Here is a 26,570-nt window from a genome sequence, read left to right as displayed (position 1 = left end):
AGAGAGTGCCGAGGAGGATAAAAATCCAGATTGGGCAACAATGGACAAGACCTGCATTGTATACCTGTCTTTCCCTAACTTTACCATGATTTTTAATCATACAATAGGAACATTGCAAAATGCAAGCTTGCTTTATACAGAAATAACATTAAGGTAGAAATTACATTTGAAATTTAAAAAAAATCAAAGAAGGAAAATTGGTTTCACTCTGGAACTGTAGATGTGTGCATGTCTTGTGTGGCAGAATTTGATTCAGCTGCTTTAACAACTCGATTCAAGATAAGCTTCTTGGTTCCCTTTGTATCAACAGAGGTCAAAGCTGGAATTCAGCTGCTTGTTTCAGGTACCTTGTGCACTTTAAGAAGCCCTGGGATATATTCTGTCTGGCCTCTAGCTGCCAAAAGAAAAGGACATGAAGAAACACGTATCAAAGTATCTGAATTAGTGAGCATCTGCATTTCCACTGCTGGATTTCATCACTAGCAAAAAAAACCACAAACACAGCTTTTCAGTTGATCAAATGCATTCCACTTTTCCACAAATGCATTCCACTTTTGGGACTCAGTACAATTTTCCAAGACTATGGATCTTCTAAGAGTCATGTTTGGGTACTGTGAATACTCCAGTCCTGGACACCTGTGATTGGGCATTTTAATGGATCCCTGCTGATTTTGTGTAACCATTTGCTGCCAAGTAAGAAAATGTTTCCAACCCAGCAGATCCTGCTGAAAAATAATTTCCAAAGTTTTGAGAGACTACCTCAAATAATGTTGTAAACTTTAGCAATTATTCCCTTAGAACTTGTGAAGGCAGATCCCAGAGAATGAGAACAAGGAAACATAATACCTTTAAACAGCAGCATAAGCAGAAGGATCCAGAAACTTATAGGATGGCCAACCTAACTGTGAAAGCCACAAAGACAGAGAGGAAGGTTGCTGAACAATGTTTGCAAAACTGGCAGGATAATAAAGTGGTAAGAAAGAGTTAACTTGAATTTGTCAAGAACAGGTCACAACTAATAGATTTTATATCCTTCCCTGATGAAGAAGCAAAAGTTGACTGTAAAGACATACAAGGTGATTTATTTTAGTGATTCTTATATTTTCATTTTCCCATAAATAGTGGATGCCAGATCATTAGCCTGTCTTCATGTGCTTTTTATGTCTTGCATGTGTCAAATGCCTCTGTTTAATGTGAGGCACATTTCCCAGGAAAATGTCATATTTTAATTGACACCCTGCAGTAATTGCCATACCTTGGCAAGAACAAAATGAGAGCTATAGCAGAACTTGTGATGGAAGTATTGCCACTGTGAGAAATTGCTCATGTCCTTGAGACATTCCCCCTTTTTGAATCACAGTTCTACACCTGTATCTACCATGGCAATATTTCCCAAGTAATAAAAAACTGCTGCAGTCAATCATTGTTATTATCAACCTGATTTTCCCAACACCTACAATGATATTCAGAATGTTGTGATCATTAAACTATACTGAGGTCAAAGAGGTACAGAAGAAAAAACAAAATTTCTTGATTTACAGAAAAAAAATCACAACATTCAGAAGTCCCATTTAGAGCAAAAGGAGCATTCAGTAAAATGACTCATGAAGAACCAAAATCCTGAGGATTTAGTATGAAAGTTATTGACTAGAGTTTGTGAAAGCCCAAAGCCTCACTATTAGTGCTTTTCTGTTAAAGGTATTATAAAATAAATGTCTACAATATTCAGTGTTTTTTCCCACCTCAGAATTATCATGGTGAGCTTTTCAGTATGGGCTTCTAATCATATTCTATTACATGAAACTTGCAGCAAATAATAGGTTGGCTTGCAGTAAATTTTTAAGCATAGAAGATACTTAAATACTAAATTAGTTTTGTGCACTCAACTTTCTCTGCATATAGCCTGTCAGTGCTTCTTTGGTGGTTTAAGTTTAAAGAAATTCTTGAGAAAATTTTTAAGGTGACATTAATGAAGTTGAGAGTGATTCATTTTCAAAAGTTTCTAAGGGAAAACTGTCAAATGTTAATATGTCTACACATGCATACATAGTGGAATTTTCAAAATTGTCTTTAAGGTAGAAGGAGAAATTACTTAGATGTCTATCAGTCAGTTTAGATGTCTACATACATTTTTAATTACCTCTTTAATGTTAAGAGTGACTAAAATGTCATCTCACCTAAAGTTACCAGCCTGAAAATTAAACTTCTAGACTCCCTCAGCAGTCAGTGATGTGAAGTGGGTGTCCCCAGGGAACAATCCATCCCACTTATTTTAAGATTCAATTAATAATTTTTTTGTCTAAAGAGGAAGCTCAGGTGCCTATCCTTGTCTAAACAACAAATATCTGGATATGCCATGTTCAGCATTGCAGAGAAATCAGCTGGGGGTAGGAACTGAGGGATCACCAAGCTGGTTCCTTCCTGGTTTACTTAATTATGGGCTGGAAAATGAATGTGAACAAGCAGCATGTCAGGTGTTGGAGTAGGAGTGTGTGTGCTGAAGTACCTAGAATTCATTTGGAAGGGTTTATTGAGACTGTTCTCTTACAGAGAAATGTCTAGGTTCTTCTCACAGTTCTGTAAATATTTCTTGTTGTTTCATTTTTTTAAGTCTACTAACTTAGATTTTATCACCTAGGGATTTTCTATAGAAGTTCTTCATGCAATTGAGAAGTCAGGCTCAAGTTGGAGCATCTCAAGTTTGAAAAACTTGCATCCAACTCTCCATCCTTTTCTTGCCAGAAAAAGACAAGGAAAAAGAGAGAATGGCTTTGACATAAAATGTTCAATTTGGCCTGAATCCCTTTTTTAGAGTCTTGGGGAAAAAAAAAACTCAGCAAAGGAAATGCAAAAAAGGCCCTACATTAAAAAATGATGAAAGGTATCTGCTTCCTGTCAGTAGATCAATGGAAAGAGCCCCTACACTTGCTTAGATCCAGTTCCAGGGTTTATTCCCTGTCTGCCTGAGAGAACTGGTGCCCACTTGGTTCACAGTCCAGCACAGGCTCTTCATCACCATGCAGCAGAAGCATTCTGGGGGAGGCAGTGCCTATCCAGGCACTGTTATTCTGTCCTGGCAATATTCCTTAAATCAGTGATTGATTTGAGATGTCACTGGATTTAGTCCCAGATCAGTGACATAATCCTCAAATGAGACATTCTCTGCTCTCTCACTTTGTCTCATCTCACTTGATTTAGGCATTTCAAGGCACTTTTAAAGTCAGCTCCTAAGAAAAGGAAAGGAAAAAAAGAAAAAAGACAAGAGTTACCTGGCACATTTGGACTCTTTAAATTTATTGCAAACAAAAACCAAACTTTGTGGTGCAAGACAGCAACTGGTACCAGCAATAGCATGGCCAGTATGTCCAGGACAGTGACTGTCCCCTGTGCTGGGCACTGGTGAGCCACACCTCAAATCCTGGGTTCAGTTTTGGGCTCCTCATGACAAGAAGGACATTGAGGGGCTGGAGTGTGTTCAGAGAGGGAATGGAGCTGGGGAAGGGGCTGGAGCACAAGGATCAAGGCTCAGGGGGAACCTTTTCACTCTGTGCAATTCCTGACAGCAGACTGGAGCCAGGTGGGAGCCAGCAATAAGGCAAAGAAAACAACTTCAAGTTTCACCAGAGGAAGTTTAGATTGGATATTAGGGAAAAAGTCTTCACTGAAAGGATGATCAGGCACTGGAACAGGCTGCCAAGGGAAATGATTGGCTCACAACCCCCAGAAGTGTACAAAGGTGTGTGATGCAGTGTTAAAGACATGGTTTAGTGATAGACATTGAGTGCCGACTTAATGGTTGGATGATATGAGAAGTCTTTCCCAACCTTAGCAATTCTGTTATTCTAGAATGAGAAATAATGACAAAAATTCAGACCTGAAAGAACAAAGATGAAAGAAAATCCCACCAAGATTCCTCATTGTTTTTTATTTACTGTATTTACTCTCAAATAAGACTAAGACACCCTTTTCAATGCTAAATATTTACCAACAAGGCTGAAGAAATTCTTTCACTTTGATATAAAATGAGAGGTAGGTGGGAAGGAGACATGAGAGCTGTGATAGAAATTGATGCATATAACCACAATAAGAAGGTCTCCAGCTATGGAATTTTGATTATCTGCTTCTTCAAGTCAATATTCAAGTCAAATTGTGCCTGTGCAGGTTGGAATATCTCCAAAGTCCTTTTTCAAGGGATAGTGCTTGTGGTGTGAGAGTTTAAACAAGTACCCTGGCTAGAAATCCTGAGAGAATAGGTTAAACAGGAACCTTGATTTAAGTATCTTCTATACCTTCATTTTTTAGTTTAGATTCTTCATTCTTGTGGTCCAAGAGCTTAAAATTGCTGCTTTCTTTGAATGAAAACTTGTGACTTCCATCAGAACTTTGCCTTCTGTTAAAGGCAAGCTCTGAGCTAACTGACCAGCACTAATTATTTTGCTCTTGGAGACAAATAGGGGTCACAGAAGAAGTGAGATAATTCATAGCAAGGCTGGATTTCATTTTCTGACAAGCTTCAAGAATCAGGGGAAGTCACCAAGTGCCAGGGGACACCCTTCAACTAGGGACTGGACCCTGGAGAAAAAGAAAATTACACCTGAACAAACAAATCTGAAAAAAGAAATTGAGAAAGGTCTGTCAACCACTTATGCTCAAAGAAAAAATAGAGAAAAAAAAGTCAGTATAGGAGAATGAGCATTTTGGGTCTTGTTTTATTTGGTTCATACCTCAGAGCTCAGAAAACAGACAAAGAGGAGATATATGAACCCATCCAACCTTCACCTGGTCTGCTGGACACACCACCTCAGTCAGCTGTTCCAGAAGTATTAAACTCTGCCATCATCGTTGGTTTGTTAGTGACAAAGGCAAAGAAGAACTTTCTGCAGAATTGTTTGTGAGAAAATTAATTGACAGCAGGCTTCTTGGCAGTTTGCAACCACAACATTTGTATGATCTGCTGATGCCACTGTTTTATTCCCTGCTAATCAGATATTGCTCTCTTTACTGTGCAAGGACATAACTTGTAGCTGTTGGCATGGAGAAGCCAGACCTCATAACAGTAATAATTCCACAGCATCTTTCCATCTATACAGGCACATATTGTCTCAGAATACTCCATGGAGACACACCAACACACCACAGCCAAAATGTGACCATCTGCTTGATCACTCCATGATGGGGAAACTCAGCTTTGCCAGCCACCTCCTTGGATCCAGTACAAATCCCTCCCTCACCAGAAGAACCAACTCCTCAGGGATAATTGTGATCTTTGTTTACCCCTGGATTGTTCCCTCCTGGCATAACTGAGCTGTGGACAAATGAAGCTCTGTCTCCTTGAGCTTCCTCTGGGTCAAGGGAAGGAGACAGACACCTGTAGATTTCCAGACAGACTGGCTAGGTTGTCTGAGATTTGAAAGGCAAGGGGGATTATATGTCCCTGCACATTCCAAGCTGTGGATGGTATGCCAGGATTAGAGGAATTCAGGGCTGCCCAGGACCCTCAGCCTGTTACTCTGAGATAAGCTGAGTACACTGGACAACACTTACAGAAAATCTGAAACTTTACAGAAACAATCCAGAATCCCCTGAGGTAATAGGAGCCAAAAGGGAAATATCAGAGAAATATCTCTAAGGAGTTAAGAGGTGTTCCTTTAGGAAGCCCAGCTCAAGTGCCTCTACATGAATGCCTCTACACCCAGCATAAGTAACAAAATGGAGAAACTGGAAGCCTCCATGCTGTTAGAAAGTGTGACCTAGAAACCATTCCTGAAACTTGGTGGAGTAAATTCCATGCCCAGAGCATGGCTATCAATGGGTAAAGGCTGCTCAGAGATAGTTACAAACATGAAGATTGTGTAGCAATACTTAGTGGGAACATTTTATGGGAACATTTTCTCTTTTCATTACTGCTTTTCTTGAAAAAATACATTTCAAAATCATAGAAACATAGAATGGTTTGGGCTGGAAGGGACGTTAAAGATCATGTAGTTCCAACCCCAGCCATGGGCAGGAGGCACCTTCCACTTTCCACACAGGATATTTTACAGACCACAGATAAGACTCTTGTAAGAAAAGGAATTTCAATATTCTTAGCTGAAACATTTTTATATTTTGCCAGAGTGTTCTGGTTTGTATTTAGCAATCTTTTAAGCTTGTACTGTGCAGTTGGAGCCTTATGAATGAAAATACCATTATAACAATCATTTATCAGCTTGAGAGATATAGACTGAAACAGTACAAATTTCTGGCTCAGTCTTATAATGATAACTCATGACAATATCTAAAATCATTTTTAGTTCTTTAAAACTGAAGGGAAAGAGCAATTTGCTATGTCATCACTTGGATGAATGGGCAACATTCTCAGAAGCAATCAACTAAAATAAAATGATATATAGATTCCTGTAGGAGGCAAGCAATCTTAAAATCTCTTTCTAAAACAAAGCATAACTTTGCATTCTGTCCCACACTTAAATTGCAGTGATTTACAAATATAGTTCATTTTATATTTATCTTTATTTGCCTTCCTGAGTAAATTCAGGGTACTGAGAGCACATTGTGAAGTGCTTCTCACAAAGCTTTGCTGACATAAAAGTAATAAAATGATTCCATAAGATCAGTGATTCATTGGGAACAGTCAGCACCTTGCTCCTGGCGTAGATTATAATTTTCTTTCTTCTGAGCTTGGCAAGCAAAACCTTTTTTGGGTAACAGACTTATGAGGCTGCTTATTCCCAGATTTTTTACATCTCTCAGTTACAAGTATCAGGCTATTAATTGGGATCTGTGGTCTGGGTTTGGGTTATGTCTGTCTTACCCCCATTGCAATGACTGACAATGCAGCATTTTAAAGTGTATCAAAAGCTCTAAAAACCAAGGGTTTGAAGTAGTTTCATCCAGAAGTTTCCTCATTCCCCCTTTTTCTCTCATAGTGTTGGGCTTCTTATAAGGGGTAATCAGAGTTTTTAGAGAGGAAGGATGCCTGGAGCAGTGTATCAGAGGGAAAGAGGCAGAGATCAACTCCTCCCAGTTACCATGCTGGTTTTAATGGCCAGAGAAATTAATGAATGCACTCAGTAAAGGCAGGTGGGAGTGGTGGGCTCAAAGCAGCAGAGGGTTTGGTCCTAAAGCAGTAGGGACCCACTGTTGTGTCAGTCACCCTGCAAAGGAAAGCAGCTCCTGGCCCTGCCACCTTCTGAAGGTGCTTTCAGCCAGTGAAGACATTGCTATAAAAATGTGATAAACAGAGTTAGTACACTGTGATTTCTGTCATGTCCACAAAGGGATTAAGTCTATAGATCCCCCACATTTATAGATATAAATGTGGTACCTCCACAGAACTCAGAAATTCAACATCAGTGTGATTTTTTTGCACTTGCAGTGGCAGAACAGCATCCCCCTTTGGCCACAGCCTTTACTAGAAAACAGAACAGAGCCAGGGATGTGACTTTCTATGCAATATTAAATTTTTTGCATGCTCCCTGGCATGCTTTTACTCTGTCTATGGCACTTTCCCAAATAATTCCCAGGTGTAAATTAAGGTTTGTGGCCACTCTGTTCTAAAGACTAAAGGAGTAGCATACCACAGTTTACATGCTTAGATTGCACCAGCTGGCCTCTGTGACAGAAAATTAACCCTAGAAATAATTAATTCATTAGAATGGATGCAGATTAGGAATCTCCAATGACCTGCATAGGGATGTAAGCACAACAAAAGATTCATCAGAGAAAGCACTATTTCTCCAGACTCCTTATGTGCTAGGAGAGCACATGTTCAAACTATTTTCATGGTCAAAATTTTTCCCATCTCAAAATATGGATATTCAAAATCATGTTGGGAAAAGGGAGGGCAGCCAGCTAACTCACTGCTCCTGGTATTCCAAGCAAAAACAACTCTCCCCAAAACAGAAGGGTGTCTCATATATTGTTCCAAGACTATAGCTTAGCCTTAAATTTTCAGGCTGAGTTTAGCCAGAATAATAATTAAATGAAAAGCTTAATGATCCTTCCCTTGAGATGGACTGGTAAAGGTCAGGTTCCAGATTCATTAATGAGCTGCTAAATGCTGCTCACTGGAAGAGGCTTTTTTTGAGTCCTGCACAAGCCAACCCACTCATGTTTTTGATGGCAACACTGGGCATATCAGATGGCTGTGGGAGTTTTGCCATGAAACAGAAGCTCCTCTTGTGCTTTATTTACAACCATTTCAGCAGGGTTTATGAGAAGCAGCTTGAAGGTGAGGCCATGCCCTACAAAACTGAGAAAGAGCTTTTTGGTCTAATTCCATCTCATTATGGAGTCCTCTGGTCAGTGATTTGGGAAGTGAATCAGAGCCATGTAGGGTAGGAGTCCTTCCCTGGTGATAGCTCTGACTGGTGGAAAGGCTGAAAAACAATGTGGGAAGGAGTCAAAGGCTCACAGGAAAAGCAGCAGTCATGTGCTATCTTGAAAATTGGGAAAGCAACATATTTTAACAATTGTCCATGAGTTTGCATGGTTTGTTTCTTCTGTGTCTTGGTCCAAAACCCGAGGTGTGAATTTCCAAAGTAAGACATATATATATATTGATTGATTGATTGATTGATTGATTGATTGATTGATAGATATCAGGTTTTAAGCATATAAATAGCAATAAAAATCCTTTGCTAGATGAGAACAGCAAGATTAGTCAATGCCATGGTCTTGTTGGTGGATCCTTCTGATAATTCAAATCTAGATAGTTTAGAGCCTGATAGATTAAAACTAGTTTTCTTTTTGCCTCAATTTGCCTGCCATAAAATTGATGTAATACCCACAACAATCTCACAGAGGTCATGATATTTGTTCATATGTAGTGCATGAGGGAATGGATGCATGCACTGCTGTATCATCCCACAGCAAAATTATCTATTTCTAATCACTGCTGTGCACTGGTGCCAAGGGTAAATGGGACCTGAGACCACACAGTGAAAGAGGCAAGTGTTTGTATCAATTAATTGCTAGCTTTCTAAATGGCATTGCTACAATCCTAAAATAAATAAAAAAACTTAAATGCCACATTTAAGGGCTTGGAGAGCTACACAACTTTAATTCATGCTTCTCATGCATTTGGATTTTAATGCAGTCAGCCCCAAGAACAAAAAGGAACATAAAAGTATTTAGGCCAAAGGGTTTATCTAGCTCAGCATCCTATTTCTCATAGAAACCAATGGCAAGTGCTTTAAAAATGGGGATTTCAATAGGTCAAGCATCAAGTCATACTGTCCCAAAACACTCCCCCAGGCTCCTGCTGCTCCTTGGCTCATTGACTTGTGCATCCAGATATGGGATCTCTGACTTTAATGATCCTTTCAGTGCAATTTTCCTTCATGAATGTGTGCAAGTTGTTTTAACTTCTGAATGGTTCATGTTATTATTGCAAGGTTTTGAACCAATTGGATAAAAAAGTAGCTGCAAGTTGTGGAGCAGCAGGCAGAGCATCAAGAAGTTCTGCAGTTTTCATTTCCCAATAGAACTGCATTGTAAGGAATTTTAATGAAATTTAAGGGGAATTATTTTGTTCCAGTCATCAGGTAAGTAATTTCTTGTCCTTTGGTTCATTTTGCTTTTAACCCCTTGTCTAGTGAGAGCAAGTCCTTAGATCCAGGGCAAGGCTTTTGGCTATGAAGAGACGTGCTGAGCACGTTTATAACCATTTAGTAACTTGTCTGAATGAATTCTTGCATCTACAGCATTTCCTGTCACTGCTGTCTGATAAATAATAGATATGTAACTTACACATCCTGCATTGGCAACCTGGCTAAATTTATAGAGACACACTGGGCATATGGGAAGGGGCTGCTGCTCTGCAGAAGGCTGTTGTGTGAGCAGCTCAGCTTGTGTTTCACAGAGCAGGGCAGCAGCCACTTTGGTGCATTGGCTACTTGGCAGCTGTCTGTGATCTGGAGCAGACAAAAGTAAGGATGTCAGGATGTCAGGATGTCAGGATGTAGGGATGTGTGGATGTGGGAATGTGAAGGTGTGAGGATGTGGGAATATAAGGATGTGGAGATGTGAGGATGTGGGGATGTGAGGATGTGGGGATGTGAGGATGTGAGGATGTGGGAATATGAGGATGTGGAGATGTGGGGATGTGGGGATGTGAGGATGTGGGGATGTGAGGATGTGAGGATGTGGGAATATGAGGATGTGGAGATGTGGGGATGTGGGGATGTGAGGATGTGGGGATGTGAGGATGTGGGGATGTGAGGATGTGAGGATGTGGGAATATGAGGATGTGGAGATGTGGGGATGTGGGGATGTGAGGATGTGGGGATGTGAGGATGTGGGGATGTGAGGATGTGGGGATGTAAAGATGTGGGGATGTCAGGATGTGAGGATATGGGGACGTGAGGATGTGGGGATGTGGGGATATGGGGAGGTAAGGATGTAGGGATATAAGGATATGGGGATGTGAGGATGTGAGGATGTGGGGATGTGGGAATATAGGGATGTGAGGATATGTGGATGTCAGGATGTGAGGATATGGGGACGTGAGGATGTGGGGATGTGGGGATATGGGGAGGTAAGGATGTAGGGATATAAGGATATGGGGACGTGAGGATGTGGGGATGTGGGGATGTGGGAATATAGGGATGTGAGGATATGGGGATGTCAGGATGTGAGCATATGGGGATGCTTCCCAGCCTGAGCAGTCCCACTGGTGGGACAGCCTGAGCCAGAGCCCTGGTGCTGCAGTGATCCCAATGCTGTCCCAGACCTGGCAAGGGCAGTGGAGCAGCCTTCCCCCACGTCTCTGTTCAGTGCAGGAATGGGGCTTTTTGGGAAGGGAAAGGGAGATTTAGTACCTATTTCAAACTGCTGAGTCAGTGCCTGTATTTCCTTCACTCCCAGCAAACAAGCAAAAGGCCAATGTCGCCTCCTGCTCTGCCTTCCCATCCCTTTTCTGAAGTAAACAAATGTCAGCAAATCCTGCACAAGCAACTGTTAAAAATATCACCCTGTCAGCAGATGGGCTCATTCCCTTTGCTCTGAAGCTCTGTCTCCATTGCAGTAAAGGTGTGCTGCTACATCTAGGTGGAAATCTCAGTGTCCAGGAGAGGAGCAGAGGCTGTGTGCTCTGCACCACAGTGTCACCAGCTGGAGCAATTTCCAAATAGGAATTATCAGTGTAGGAATTTGACAGGATTTGGCCTGATGACTATCAAGGTAGAGGCCAGCCCTGCTTTACTCAGCTGGAACTTGTCCCTGGTGTAGCAAATGAAAATGAGCTGCTTCAGCCAAGATGCAGCACTCACTCTCTTAGGTGTGTTTCAAACCAAGTTAACACCACCACCAGCTCTACAGTCAGTCAAAAGATGGTGTTCCATTACATTTTGGGGATGTATGAAAAATATTTGTAATCAGAGTGACTACATACCATTCAAAGAGAGATAAATCCCCACAAAGTTTTTCCCAGGTGATTTTCTATCTGGTCCAGGGAGGGACGTTGGTTGTTACAAGAATAATATAAGTGGGGAAAGTGAAGAATGAACTTTTTCTTCTCATTGCTTGTTATATCTGGAATCTTTCAGTACAGAGACTTCCGATTGTGCAGAAAAATTGATCTTGTCACTGACTGGTAAAAGTTTTCTCCTTTCACAATTGGGTCTCACCAATGATAACATTATACACTTGCCTCATGGATAAAACTCCAGAAATTTGCCCCACTCCCTTCAAAAAGTCCTTCACTCTCTTGATTTGCTCAGACTTACAAAGCATAGGTCATTTTTGGATATGTATTCTTTCACATCTATTTACTTCTCAAATTATTTAACCTTTTTTATTTTTTTTAATAATCTATTATTGCTTTACAGAAAGCAGGAAATTATGAAATGCATTGTTTCTATGATGATTCAAGTACAGATTATTTTTGCTGGATGCCAGAACCTACACTTGATTGAAACATTTTCCTTTCTTGAGTCTCACTAGTACCTTATTCTTTTGGCTGTTGCTGGATTATCACATCCAGGTGATGAAGTGTTCTGATCAGCATCACAAATCCATCCTATGCTTTTAGCATAAATAAGTACATAATAAATTCATTTTAGACTTGATCTAAATTAATTATCTTGTCTTCTATATGTCACTTAAACTCTCATCAATAAATAGCAGTTTCCATATGTGCAGCTCTTGCTTACAATGTTCAATAAAAGTCTTAAATGAGAAACAGCAAAAAGCATTTTAATTCATTGCTAAGCAAAGCAGAAAACTAAGCAGGATTCCAACTTTATGTATAATTTGCAAGCCATATACATCAGCTCAAAAGTAAATCTCCCTTAATGAGGTGTGCAGCCCGATTATTAATCACATTCATTGAAACATTCCCGTGTTCAGCTCTATTTCAATGCAGGGGGGTGCAGTTTAATATTTCTGTTCCTTCAAAAAAGAAGAAGAGTTTCTAGGCATGAAAAATTGTAAAATTTTACCTTAAAAGTGAACCTTGAATACAAAGATGTGTCATTACAGTTCAGTTAGAAACATGTTTGTGTCTGGACTAGCAGATCTTTGGCTCATCTCCAGGGCTCATCCTGGGCTTCTTCCCAGGGATGCTTCTGGGGAAGCTCTGGAAAGGTCTTTTCAATAAGAAAGATCCAAAACTGGATGAGATTCAAAATCAGAGATGCCAAATTCTTGTTAGCATTAATTATTCTTAATTTAAATCAAGATCAAGGTCCCACTATGGTGGTCCCTGTGTAAACAGGGACAGCAGTGCTTGCCTTGAGACCAAAGTGAGAGACAGAAACTGGTGAAAGATCAGGGAGGTGCCAAAGGGATGTGCTGTGTAAGCAAATGATCTGCATGTGATTTAGCTCAGTTCCCGTAGTTGTTTGCATATGTTTGGGCTTCTGTGTGTAGTCTGGAACATTCTTTTTGAGATGGATAGGAAAGGGTAGGCTGTCAAGGTCTGTGGAAAGAATTACCTGAAGAGAGAACATATCAGAAAGGAGACTAAAAGAGCATGAACCAGCACTCTTAATCTGTGTTTCCAACAGATTGGTGTTAATCTAATTTATAGGTTGGTGTTTCTTAGGAGACTGGAAGGCAAGGGAGGATCTGCAGCTGTGACTGATGCATCCTTACACCATTCTCTTCTTGTACAGGCATCTACAGCTGTGGTTGAGAAGTTGGCAGAATTTCATGGCAGCAGAGTTAGACTGATACTGAGCTTTTTCTGAAATGTAATTATACAGCCAACTCCAGACAGAAACAAAGGTTTGCCTCTCTCCTCACTGCTCCTCAGCCTCAATCGTGGGGTTTCTGTCTGCCAGGCTCCACCAAAATGCCCATGAGGACACCAAAGCTTTTATGTTTTGGTCTCTTTGGAAATTCCCAGAATTATTTAAAAGGCTTTCAGAAGTGGTCATGCAAGTAGAAATAAATGCAATTACTCAGAGTACACATGAAGGAATAGTCTGTATATTTAAGAGGAGTGCCCCATGATGCACTGCTGCTTTTTAAATGAGGTTCATATTGTAATGGGGATACACCAAAACTTGGAAGCTGGGAGTATTGACATGTTCAGGCCTATGGCTATGTGCCCACAGTCTGGCAGAAATATTTAAGGAAATCAAAATATCTATAATGCATAGCTGACTTTGTTGATTATATTTGTGATGAATTTAAGTGCATTTTCTGTGTTTATCAGAAGTGCTAAAATCTAGCCATAATGAAATCTCTTGAGCAGCACTGGAGATTTCCCTGAAGTCCCTGTCCCTAAAGAAGATAGCTCAGCTGGCTGAAGTTTCATTGCACTTGGTTAAATATTCTTTATATAAAACCCAGATTTTTAAATTAGACAATTTATTATGATAGAGATCTGTTACTCACAAGAAGAATTCTACCCTGAATACTTTTCAAGACAGAAAGGTGCAGCAGGGTGTAAAACCCCTCTGACAGCACTTCTACATAATCTGGTTAGAGGAGAAATTGTGCATGTAGTGCCCTCACAGGAGAATGGACCTAGAAAGGATTTAATTTCTCTGTTTTAATGCTTCTAAATATCATCAAATGCCATGTACCAAATGAAATAGAGAATTATAGATTAAGTGAAAACAAAATTTCTGCAGGAGCTTCAGCAGGAGATCTTGACTGGACTTCATTTTTTGCTGCAGATACTTTAAGCTCTGTGACATTCAGAAGATGTAAATTCTGTGATACCACTGAAAATTCCTATGGCTCAAGGACACACCTCCCTTTGGACAATGCATCAGTCAGTGTATCACTGCCACAGTTAGACTCTCTGTCCCCAAATCTGAACTATCCCGGGTGTTTTACTGGCAGGATGAGGTCTGACTTCACCTCTAGTACTGAGATTCTGGAGAAAGAGTAAACCAGTAATCACAGAGTGTTTTAATTCCTCAGTTCCCTCATCAGACCCTCCCAGTGCCCCATAAAGCAGCACAACAGCCAAGGCAAAACTCAGTAAAGAAGAAATGGTGAACAACCCAACTATGTGAACAATTCAATTCAACTCAATCACTTCACAAGTACCTAGAGAGATGTAAAATTAAAACCATTTTTTTCCTACCTACATTTTAGATTAGTTTGAAAAAATGTTCTCTATGTTTTCCTTCTCCTTAATCAAGCTGGGAATTACTTTACTCAGTGTTGTGGTTAGGGTCCACCTCTTAGCTGGATGCATTGTGCTGGGATTTACCTTTATGGAATGGGATCTAGATTAAGGTACACATTTCCTACTGCTACCAAAAGTATGAACAAGCTTCAAATTTTCTTTGCCTTCTACATCAAAATCCCTAAGGATTTACTGACTCTTCATAAAGAAGTGGTTTAATAATTTTTTTCTATTGCTTCTTCCCTCCCTGAGATGCAGAGAGTCCTTGGTGACTGTGATTAATTTGCTTAATCTCTGTGCTTCAGTTTTTAAACGTAAGAGGGGATACCAATATTAATGATACTAATATTAGTGATTTAGAAGAAGAAAAAATGCATCCTACACTGCAGTGTGTTGAGATGCAAAGTTATTCCTCTATTAAAAAAAGGGATGATGTGAACCTAAACTCTAAAATGAGGTGTACTTAAAATCAATAAACCTGGATAAGAGAGTTCAAAAACCCAGCAACCTGGTGGGATGGAAGATGTCCCTGTCCATGGCATAGAGTTGGAATTAAATGGTCTTTAATGTCCCTTTCAACCCAAGCCATTCTATGATTCCATGATTCTGTGCTTCAACATGCTCCTGATGATCATGGTCCCTGCTATTATGGGGCAATTATCAGATAAAACTAGACAAGTTTTTCTAGGGCATGAAATGCCTATTTCCCAGGGAAAAAAATAAATGAAAAAAACATAGGTATATACTATTATTGTTTCTTTTTTTTTTTTTTTTTCCTTTGCCTTCAACCACAGTTAGAATTAAAGCATGAGAAACAAAGTTTCATGTTTAGACTCAATTTTTTATTAATTTTTATCTATAGTATAGTGAGTACTACAGTACTTTTAGATAACAAGCTAAAAGCAAAAGAAATTGAATTGTATTTTGCTTGTTACAAAGTTTTTAAAATCTAACCATTTAATTAAAAAACAAACATCTTTATTATTTATACTTTTGACTTAATGACTAAACATTTGTGGCCTGCACTGCAGCACTTTTTATCCAATTAAAAAGTAAAGAAAAAAAAAAGAAAGAATAAGAAAGAAGCCAATGCTCCAGAACCTCCATCTTGTCCCATACCTATTACTATATTCTAAAACCTCAAATTCCAAATTCTTCACCATATGATGTTACACACTTTTATTCAACTGCACACCAGTAATTTTAACCCCATCACTCAAATTTAGAAGTCTTCTCTAAGATTTCAAGTCAAAAGCAGTGTTCTTTTAGAGATCAGTGCCAAAAACCACAAAAAGTTCAAAACTCAGGCTTCAAGGTTCCAACAATATATTTCCTGCCCACCACTATGATTTAAAAGAAAGCTGCCTCCTCATCCTCCATATACAGTACAGGTTATATGTGTGGCTGTTAATGAAAACTGAGCACAAGACTTGGATTCCTCAGTGCAGAAATGCTGAGTAATCTGTGCTGTGGCACTTTTAAGACTTTTGTTTGTTTGTTTGAAATATAACATAGACACCAAGGTTATCACCACATTGACTGCTATCACCTATTGCAGCAAATAATCATCTTTATGTCTTGGTGCCAAAAAAAAAGTGCAGAGTCATCCTGATCTTCCTTCCTAGAAAGTTTGCAAAAGCTGGCAGCAGCCAGCAGCTCTCCTTCCAGCAGAGCCTCGTGGCTCAGACTGGGATCAGTATGAGGAGTGATAAATGCACATCAAATCCCATCCAAGGAAGCTGATTGTGACAGAAATGCTTTGGTTAAGAAAACACTGGAGATAGATTATTTTTTTCATGCTTAAAAGATCTTAAGCATCTCTAGACTGAGTTAGGTATGATGGCAAAAAAGTAAGAGACCTCAGGAATGTGAACAGAATCTGCATCCCAGCACTGACAGGATGTGCCCAGCACCTACATTAACATTTATTAATCTGACCTTTAGACTTATGAAAACTGAAGTAGACTTTATTGCCTCCTTTGATTGTGAGTTCCAGAGTTTAATGAAGCTTAAGTAAAGAAAGTTTGGGTTTTCTCTGATATTTAATTTAATGGGGTTTGGGGTTTGTTTTCCAAACAAAACCAATGACTTATTCTCCTTCTCCAAGTAGAAAGGAGAAAGACGTGGTAGTTGTCCTTATTGTACCTTATTTTGAAAGTTGTTGAGACTGGCATTCCAGTCTATGAGGGGAAAAATCCAACTCAGTCAGTTTCTCTTTGATTTTCATGTACCAATAACAGGCTATTTTTTTGCTGGTTTTATTCTCCAGGGCATTCAGCCTATTTTCTCCAATTATTTTAAACATCATCTACAGCAGAGGTCTAAAACTAGGTGATTTTAAAGGTCCTTTCCAAACAAAATCTTTCTTGATTAAATGAAAAAGTCATGCCCCATTTCAAAACAGTGCTCCAATCCTCCTTTTTGAAGATAGATACTTTGCTTCTTCTTTCTATTTTTCTTGGACCATCCCATCTACATTTATCCCGTGAGATGATTTTCAATTGTTCAGAGATTGCTTTGACTTAACTTTTAATTGATTCATTTTTCCAGGTAGATTGAATTTAACTCAATCAAGTGGTCTTCAAGCTCTCATTTCACTCTTTTTGTTTCTATCTCTATCCTCTTCCAAATTATTTTAAATATCTGCTCATGATTAATCTTTTGCCTTTAAATTTGAGGAAGAGAATGCATTATTTATTTTCGTCTTCTCTGTGGCCTCCCTTTCCTGCTCTCCTACCCTCACAAATAATAGAATAAAAATTTCTTGTCTCCTTTCCTTTAAAGTAGTCATAGGCCATTGCCTGTCCAGCAAATAAAAAATTGCTGTACTTCATTCATGTCATGTTAGTACCAGAGAAACTTGGCAGTTTTGACCCAGAGCCAGAATCCCACTGGACCTTCCTAGAGTGGCTCAGTGAACTTCACTCCACTGTCAGTGTTGTTGTGGCATTAGGAATGAAGTGAAAGAACAGAATTTTGTAGAGTGACTATGTTGTCTGAATCTTGAGAACTGTCAGAAAATGTTCTGGAAAAATGGAGTTGTATCCTTGTTGGGAGAAAGGAATAGATCTGCTACTCTGGAGAGAGCAACAGGGGCTGGCTGGAAAACTTGGTGTCAGAGCAAAGACATGGGAAAACCAGTCAGGCAAAGATTCCCTCTTGTGTCAGCAAGGGAATTGCTGCATTGTATTCCTCAATACCTGCATTTGTGTGACAGATCTGAAGTTACTTGAAAAAGGGGAATAAGTGGAAATTTAACTTTTGTATAATAAGAATCATAAAAAAATTTTGGTACTCAAATGAGCTACAAATATCAATACTTCTTTTCCTTAAGATAGTATTTGTTCTATTTGCAAAAAAAAGCCTAGAGTTTAATTACAGTGTTTTAATTTTGTACATTATCCCAAGTTTGGGCACACTCATTAGTGCACCCTCTTGTGAGTCCTTCACATATATGTTTGAAGAAAAGCATCTCTCTATTAGTTATTGTGTAGCTTCCCCAAGGTTAAATGCATCCAGGTACTCATCACTGAGAATGTGATATGTTAACACTTATAAATTAATAACAAGAGAAACACAACAAAGATAAAACTGTGAACATAAACTCACAGCAAGGTAGATAAGTGAGATTTTGGAATAAGGAGAGAAAAGTCCATATTAATTGTTGATAGAGCTGGTAGAGCATTGCTTCATCCATTGCAGTGCTGGAGAGAGTCCAGGGAAGGGAACGGAGCTGGGGAAGGGGCTGGAGCACCAGGAATGGCTGAGGGAGCTGGAAAGGGGCTCAGCTGGAGAAAAGGAGACTCAGGGGGATCTTGTGGCTCTGCACAACTCCTGACAGGAGGGGACAGCCAGGGGGGTTTGTCTCTTTTCTCAGGTAAAAAGCAATAGGACCAGAGGAAAAGGCCTGGAGTTTCTCCAGTGGAGGTTTAGGTTGGATATTAGAAAAATTTCCTTCACTGTAAGGGTTGTCAAATTGGAATAGACTGGCCAGGAAAGTGGGGGAATCACCATCCCTGAAGATATTTCAAAGATGAGCAGATGTGGCACTGAGGGCCATGGTTTAGTGGTGGGCTTGGCAGTGCAGGGTTAATGGCTGAAGTTGATGATCTTAAAGGTCACTTCCAACCTAAATGGTTCTGTGATTTCTGTAAATTAAGCCATGCCAGGACATGGGCCCTTGAAGTGGTGATCAGCCAGCCTGGTCCACACCCTGCAGGAGAATTAAACACTTGCTGTGAACATATAAAAATTGCATTCAAGTCCCTTGATTCTGCAGATTTACTCAGCTGAAGGAGACAATCCTTTCTGCTTGATGGCCCAAAAATGACAGTGTGCAAGACAGCTGTGCCATGAGAATTTGAACAACTCACCCTAAACTTACCAGGGAATTCAAGGTCCCTCCTGAGCTGAGATGCTGGCTCATAAGAGAGCAGGATTTACACACAGGCTTTTTGCTGACTGCAAGACTTCTGTACTGCTGCATGTTTATTTTTCACTGGGGACACTGATCTGCAGTAGAGCAGGTAACACTCACAGAACCTGACAGTTTATGCTGTAATTTTCCTGTTTAGAACGGCTGTCAGGAGTCAGCTTTGGGCAACATAAGCAGCTGTATGAATCCAAACAATTTCAATCTAAAGACAAACTCAACATTTCATTGCACACACTTGGTTGTTTGCAAATCTCCTGTTGTCATATTTTTGGCTTTGATTTGAGAAAATTTCCTTTGTGCCTGCTTTGGTTCATGCAATTCTTCTACCACAGAGAATGAATGTCCACAAACAGAGGCAGAAACCTCTGCAATCTACTCCTACTTCTTTTTCTGTTCAGTAATGTGTCTTCTTACATTGGCCAGAATTTTCTCAGGGCTAGATCCAAAGTGAAGAGAACTTTCCACTTTTTAATGCAAATAAAAGTTTGTAGTTTTAATTGTTTCAATTGTTATTTGAAAGCCAAGTTTAATTGTTATTTGAAAGGCAAATTATTTTGGATGGGTTTTTGAATGTTGGCCTTTCTATTTTCCCCAAGATGAAATTCTCTAATAATAAAAAAACACTCAGAATGTGCATGTGTATATATATATATATATATATATATATATATATATTCTCTTTTCAACATGCACATTATATGAATACATATACACAATATGTAACTTTTATTTGTTAAACTTTTCCAGTAAGATCAGCTTCAGCTTTACCATTCTGTCACAAAATTTAATAGACTGTGACTGTGACAAGTAAAATGGAAGTAAGTCTGTATTAAATTTTAGTTTATTAGAATATTGTACCCCTAAAACACTTAAGAATGGAATACAAAATCAGAAACTGTGATGGAACACTGACCACATCTGATTTTTCTGAATGTCCTCTCACATGAGCTAAGAGAACTCCTTCTCACCAGGAGAAGCTCTGGACAGCAGAAAGAGACACAGATGTAATCTTAGAAAATAAACTCATCGATTTTCTAGCCATCATTATTACCAGTATGTCAATTTTCATAGTGTGCAAAATTGTGTTCTACCATTGAGAAGTTCCAATTTCACTCAGTAGGCAGAGAATCATGACACAAATTACTCTGATTATTTGTATTTACAGCATAATTTTTCCTTTAGCATGTACGAAGAACCAAGGTGTCCCAATCTTGGTCACAACCACTCAGTTCTCAAATAATCCCTTTAATTTCTACTTTATGGAAGAAAACATAACTTGTATTTTTAAGTGTTTCAAATTGAATCCCTTAAACGTTGAAAGATATAGTAGGATGACTAAAGGAATTTTTAGAATGATCCCCAGATTTGAACCAAACTTCATGTTCTCTTGCATTTGCAGTCCATTTGGGAACTAATTCAATGTCCATTAAAACCAATTAGTGTCTTCATTTTTATTTTCTGAGCATGGAGAGTCTTAGAACATCAGGGCTGTTAATTTAAGAACCTGAAGGTGAATTTGGTATTTGGCTTTGATAGGCATTTAAGACAAAAACTGGTGAAAAAAAAACCTATTAAAATTTAGCTGACAAAATTTTTCTTCTGGAGGCTGAAGCACCTGGGGGATGATGGGACCCTCTATGTTATGCACAGATATAAACTTTGTTTTCTCATTTCAGGTCATGGAACCAAGGGAGTGTTTGAGCTTCTTTCAGGATGGCGTCGGACCAGAGAGAATCTGCCCTTCAAGGACCGAGTAGCAGATGCTTATTCAGATGTCATGGTCTCCTACACCATGACAAGCTCCTTGTACTTCATAGCCTTTGGCATGGGGGCGAGCCCTTTCACCAACATCGAAGCTGTAAAAGTCTTCTGCCAGAACATGTGTGTCTCCATCCTGTTGAACTACTTCTACATCTTCTCTTTCTTTGGCTCCTGCCTGGTCTTTGCTGGCCAGCTGGAGCAGAACCGGTACCACAGCATCTTCTGCTGTAAAATCCCCTCGGCAGAATACCTGGACAGGAAACCTGTGTGGTTCCAGACCATGATGAATGATGGCCATCAGCACACTTCCCACCACGAGACCAACCCCTACCAGCACCACTTTATCCAGCATTTCCTCCGAGAGCACTACAATGAGTGGATTACCAACATCTACGTCAAGCCATTTGTGGTGATACTGTATCTCATCTATGCCTCTTTCTCCTTTATGGGGTGCTTACAGATAAATGATGGAGCCAACATCATCAACCTTCTTGCCAGTGAGTCCCCAAGCGTCTCCTACGCCCTCATACAGCAGAAATATTTCAGCAACTACAGCCCTGTGATAGGCTTCTACATCTATGAACCTCTGGAGTACTGGAATGGTACTGTGCAAGAGGACCTGAAAACACTCAGCCAGGGCTTCAACACTGTGTCCTGGATTGAGCAGTATTACCAATACCTTCGAGTGGGCAACATCAGTGCAACCAACAAAAGCGACTTCATCAGCATCCTCCAGAGCTCCTTTTTAAAAAAGCCAGAATTCCAGCACTTCAAAAATGACATCATTTTCTCCAAAGCTGGAGATGAGAATAACATAATTGCTTCTCGTTTGTACCTTGTGGCCAGGACTAGTGAAAACACACAGAGGGAAGCGGTGGAATTGTTGGAGAAGCTGCGGCCACTTTCTCTTATACAGAGCATCAAGTTCATTGTGTTCAACCCTACTTTTGTTTTCATGGACCACTATGGTTTATCAGTAACTATGCCTGTCTTGATTTCTGGTTTTGGCATCCTTCTGGTGTTAATACTGACCTTTTTCCTGGTTATCCACCCTCTGGGAAATTTCTGGTTAATTCTCAGTGTCACCTCAATAGAGCTGGGTGTCCTTGGCTTGATGACTTTATGGAATGTAGACATGGATTGCATTTCTATACTGTGCCTTATCTACACTTTGAATTTTGCCATAGATCACTGTGCACCCCTGCTTTATACATTTGTATTAGCTACTGAGCACACCCGAACTCAGTGTATAAAGAACTCCCTCCAAGAGCATGGGACAGCCATTTTGCAGAACGTTTCTTCCTTTCTTATCGGGTTGGTCCCCCTTCTCTTTGTGCCTTCAAACTTGACCTTCACACTGTTCAAATGCTTGCTGCTTGCCGGCAGTTGCACACTTCTGCACTGTTTTGTTATTTTGCCAGTCTTTCTAACCTTTTTCCCACCTTCCAAAAAGCACCACAAGAAAAAGAAACGGGCCAAAAGGAAGGAACGAGAAGAGATCGAATGCATAGAGATTCAGGAGAATCCTGATCATGTTACAGCAGTCTGAAAGGCTTAGAAAAATATAATAGTATATTCTCTTTTTAAAAAAGCGTTGCACAGAGATGCAGGGAAGATAGAGCAAAGATCTCAGCTGCTTGTGCTGGCCAGGTCTGACAAGGCAAAGGAAGATCAAGAAGGGGTATTCATGACACCTCAAGGTGCAAACATTTTTTAACAAAAATAATGAAAGTGAAATAGTTTCAAATGTTTCCTTTGAATCCTCATTCTCCACCAGGGAAGAGTCTGTTGGTCATTAAGTGTTCCTGAGTCTCAAACTGTAGCTCTAATGGGAATTGCATATTATGTCGTATGTAGGACTAAAGCCAAGGTGAAAAAAAAAAAAGTTACCATTAAGTAAACAGTAGGGGAAAAGGAGATTTGCTTGAAAAAATTGTCCATGAAAGAAAACTAAACAATATTTCAAAAGAGAAAAGGTTAAAAAACCATGAGAAATTGAAAATGCCATGGTAATTTTTTATATTTTCTTGAGCAAGTTAAAAGATGAAACCTATGCACTTGGGAAGTAAATGTTTAAAACTATGTAAGCCAAAGTACTTCTCAAATTCAGTTTATCTTGTATATCTGTAACACCACAATTAGAGCATTATTGCAAATATGGCAAAGGGATAGAGTGCTATTTACACAGGAGAAGAAATAATCATAGCCATTTGGAAATCTAACACTTAGTTCCTTTAAATGTGATATATCTCTGTTTTCCCAGGAGGACACAGCTGGTAGTTAATACCACACAGTTATTTTGGTATTTATGAATTATGAATTTCCCCTTGAATTAACAGATCTCACAAAACTAACCCAGGCCATCATCACTGCAGCACTGTTTGCAGTTCCTGCAGTGTAGCACTTCTGAATCCTAATTTATTGGTGTTGACATTAAATACTGAATATTAATCAAGCAGGAGCTGGAAAGGCAATGATGGATTGCATTTCACAGGCACAATGTGACCATGTAGCAGCTGAGTCAGCTCTGGAGCACCTGCACAGTATTATCATTGTATATTTGGTCCAAGGGATGAAGGGATATGTTTGCTGGTCCCTGCAATATGCTGCAGGAAGTGGGATTTTCCCCTTCTTTAAGCAAAACATTATTCAAAAAACTTGCCACACTCTAAAAAAAAAAACGCCTTGTAAAGGTTTGCATAGGGCCAGCTCAACCCCTAGTTGTGAAAAGACAGATTGGTCCCCTGTGGGAAGGGGAAGGGGAGGGTGAAATGTCTTTTTATTGTTATTATTGTTCCTAAATATTTGAGTGTTGATCATCTGCAACATAAAGCTTTGTAATGGCAGTTGAAATTTCACAGGAGAGTGCAGTAAATCCTCAGTTACTGTGTGGCACTAGAAATTGTACTGTAAAGGACTATGAATGACTTTCTCTGCTTTGTAAACTATCCAGCTTAGTAGCCCAAGGGAAGGGATGAACACAGATTTAGCCATTTCAGTTTGCTCTTGGCCCAGTTCTGCACTGGAGCTTCTTGCCATGTCGATCGCTCCTTTCAATATTTTCAAAGGGCTTGCTTTCTACTTTCTGGAATATGGTATAGCATCACTTCCATGAGCAATGTCTTCCTGAACCTATAGTATCCATGAGGGCACTATGTAAAGATATCACTATATGAAGTGTCTATGTCTACTTTGTATTACTTGTGGGTACCTTTAAAAGATAATCTGGAAGCTGTTTGCTTTCCAAAATGTGCATACATGTCTATTTGTGGCTGATAACTCAGTCTCAAACCTGCAGAGTTTGCTGATGAGGGTGTGTACATATGTTTTACTAAAAAAGCTCTCTGCAAGATGTTAATTCTTTGATGTCTCACCTCTTCCTACTGTTTCATGGTTAGGGAGAGCCAGAAAAAAACCATCTGCAGTACAAAAAAACAAAAAAAGCCATTTGAATGCCAATTCTAATATCCATGAGCTGCTTCTTTTTCCAAGGAATGCAATTTCACCTCTTCTCTATATTTTCTGTACTTTGCCATTATCATCTGCCAAAAATGACCTCTGTGTTTTAGGAGTGGTCAAAGCTCTTGATTGTTTGAGGAAACTTTTGAGTGCAACATGTCTTAGAGAGAGAGAGAAACTTTCTAGACAGGCAAAACTTTTGAAATTTGAATCTGGATCTAAACTTCAGGGGTAGCTGGATCAAGGTTACTGGTTTGACCCAAGATATTCAAGGGCTAGACACAGAACTGAGATCTAAATAGTTCAGTAAGGTTCAGAAGCAGGGGATGTTCTAATGTTGGATTATAGTTCAGATGTGTCTCTAGCTGGGAAGTTTTTAGAGACCTTGATTTGCATCTTGATGGCATTGTGCAATACCCACCCTATTTTAAACAGTCCATTGTGAATGCCAAACTTCCCAAGCCTCTCTTTAGATTTCCTCCACTGCCCACACAAAACCTGGATTGTTGCAGCACTGTGACCCTTGGTTATCACTTCTGGAGGTATCACCTGGGCAATCCCTGGTCTTCTCTTGTACTGCCCAGATGCATCCCAGGGGTGTCTGTCATGCACTGTGTTGGGGGAAATAGCACTTTCCAAAGCCATCAAAGCCAGGATTCACCTCATCTAACTTCAGATAGTAGCAATGTAGATATTTATGTATGAATTTCCTCTATGGCCATAAGAGTGACAGACATTTCTGACCCATTTTACGGTTATATACTAGGAGTAAATGAATCACGTATTTAAAAATGCAGATTTCTGTCCATCAGTGACCAAGGAAGCTCAGCAATTGGTCCAAACACAGATATCAGCAATGCAGACTCATCCAGGCTTGGGAAGATTAACCCCACTTAAAATGACAAAATATCGAGAGAAAGATAAAATATTATAAAAATGCCTACCAAGCTGCAATTTTAGGGTTAAGTTCCAAGAATAACTCAGCCCAAATTTTATATTTTGCTTATGAAGTTTTATGCACAACAGATTGTTTAAAAAACTGGAATTCCCATAGCAGAGAATAGTAAGCCAAAACATCACAAAATGTCAATATTAAAGGTTGCCTCACACAAATGAACTAGAATTTGATGAGGTGTCAAACCAACTCCTCTCAGTGTCATGCATGTGTAGCACTTGTTTAACAGGCACCAAATATTGATCACACACTGGGACTAGAAGTTTTTATTCCTCTGATAATGCAGGAGTGAAGCAGAAAACAAGCCACATCTTGCATTACTGTAATTTTTTTCCTTATTTCAACCAATTTCCACATCCGCCAAAAAAGACCAGTGCAGCCTTTGCTTCTGCAGATACATCAGCCTCTGTGGAAAAAGGAAAACTGGAATAATTTTGGGATGGAGAGTCCATATTTTTTAATTCTTTCTACTTGTTTTTACTTTTTTTCCTTTCCATTCTTTTCAGTACATTATACCTTTTTCTACAGCACCTTTTCAGCTTAACTGGAGCTGCATAAGCACCTGTGAAGAAGGCACATAGCTCATGCCAAGCAATTTGACACTCTGATAACATGCTGCATACTGGATCTTCATTGCACAATTCTTCCCCTGTTACCATAAATCCCCTGCAATACTGTGCATATTCCTTTAATGTCTGATTTTATATATGGTCTAGATAATCTTCCAAGAGCCCTGTATGCATCTCCTGCTTGGTTTGTTTTCATTTCCTCAGAGCATATTGCTTTGAATTCATTGTTGAGATAACTCTCTTGAAGCCAACAGATTTATTGCCATGATATATTTGACTTTGCATGTTTTCTATCTGGTAAGAAGTGATACCATGACAAATGAGCCTCTTACCTTGCTGGTGTGCTTGTTGAACAATATATCTGTCTATACTCTATAGCCATAGTTGCATGCTGCACTTGGGGGCTGCAGTGAAGGTCTAGTTTATACTTTGCTCTGTGGGCTATTTTTACCTTAATCTAATCTTCTGTCTTTTTTATTTTATTTTATTTATTTTTATTTTTATTTTTATTTTGAAGAATTAAGTCTTCACCTCTGTAGTACAATATTTGGTTTAAATTATTTTTTTGGAAGAAATTCTTTGCTGTGAGAGCAGGAAGGTCCTGGCACAGGTTGCCCAAAGAATCTGTGGCTACCCCATCCCTGGTTGTATCCCAGGTTGGACAGGGCTTGGAGCAGTGCAAAGTGCGCTGCCCATTGCAGGTGATTGGAACTGGATGGTCTCTAAGATCCCTTCCAACTTAAACCATTCTATGTTTCATAAATGTATTGCCTAACAAAGCAATGCACTCTTTAAGGTCAAGGT

General features: G+C 39.5%; 1 protein-coding gene across 1 annotated transcript in view; it reads left to right on the top strand.

The window, feature by feature from the left end:
* PTCHD4 (patched domain containing 4) overlaps positions 1-26,250 on the top strand; it is a gene marked incomplete at its 5' end in the record, with an annotated part of 83,121 nt that extends 56,871 nt beyond the window's left edge. The window contains 1 exon segment of the mRNA XM_079298434.1: positions 20,699-26,250. Coding sequence (XP_079154560.1) covers positions 20,699-22,332 — 1,634 coding nt within the window. The 3' untranslated portion in view covers positions 22,333-26,250.
* Between the last annotated feature and the right edge of the window lie 320 nt (positions 26,251-26,570).

This window comes from Erithacus rubecula, assembly GCF_903797595.1.
Source record: "Erithacus rubecula genome assembly, chromosome: 2".
In the NCBI taxonomy this organism is placed as follows: domain Eukaryota; kingdom Metazoa; phylum Chordata; class Aves; order Passeriformes; family Muscicapidae; genus Erithacus; species Erithacus rubecula.
The sequence above is the reverse complement of the archived record's forward strand: the minus strand, read 5'-3'. Positions and strand labels throughout refer to the sequence as shown.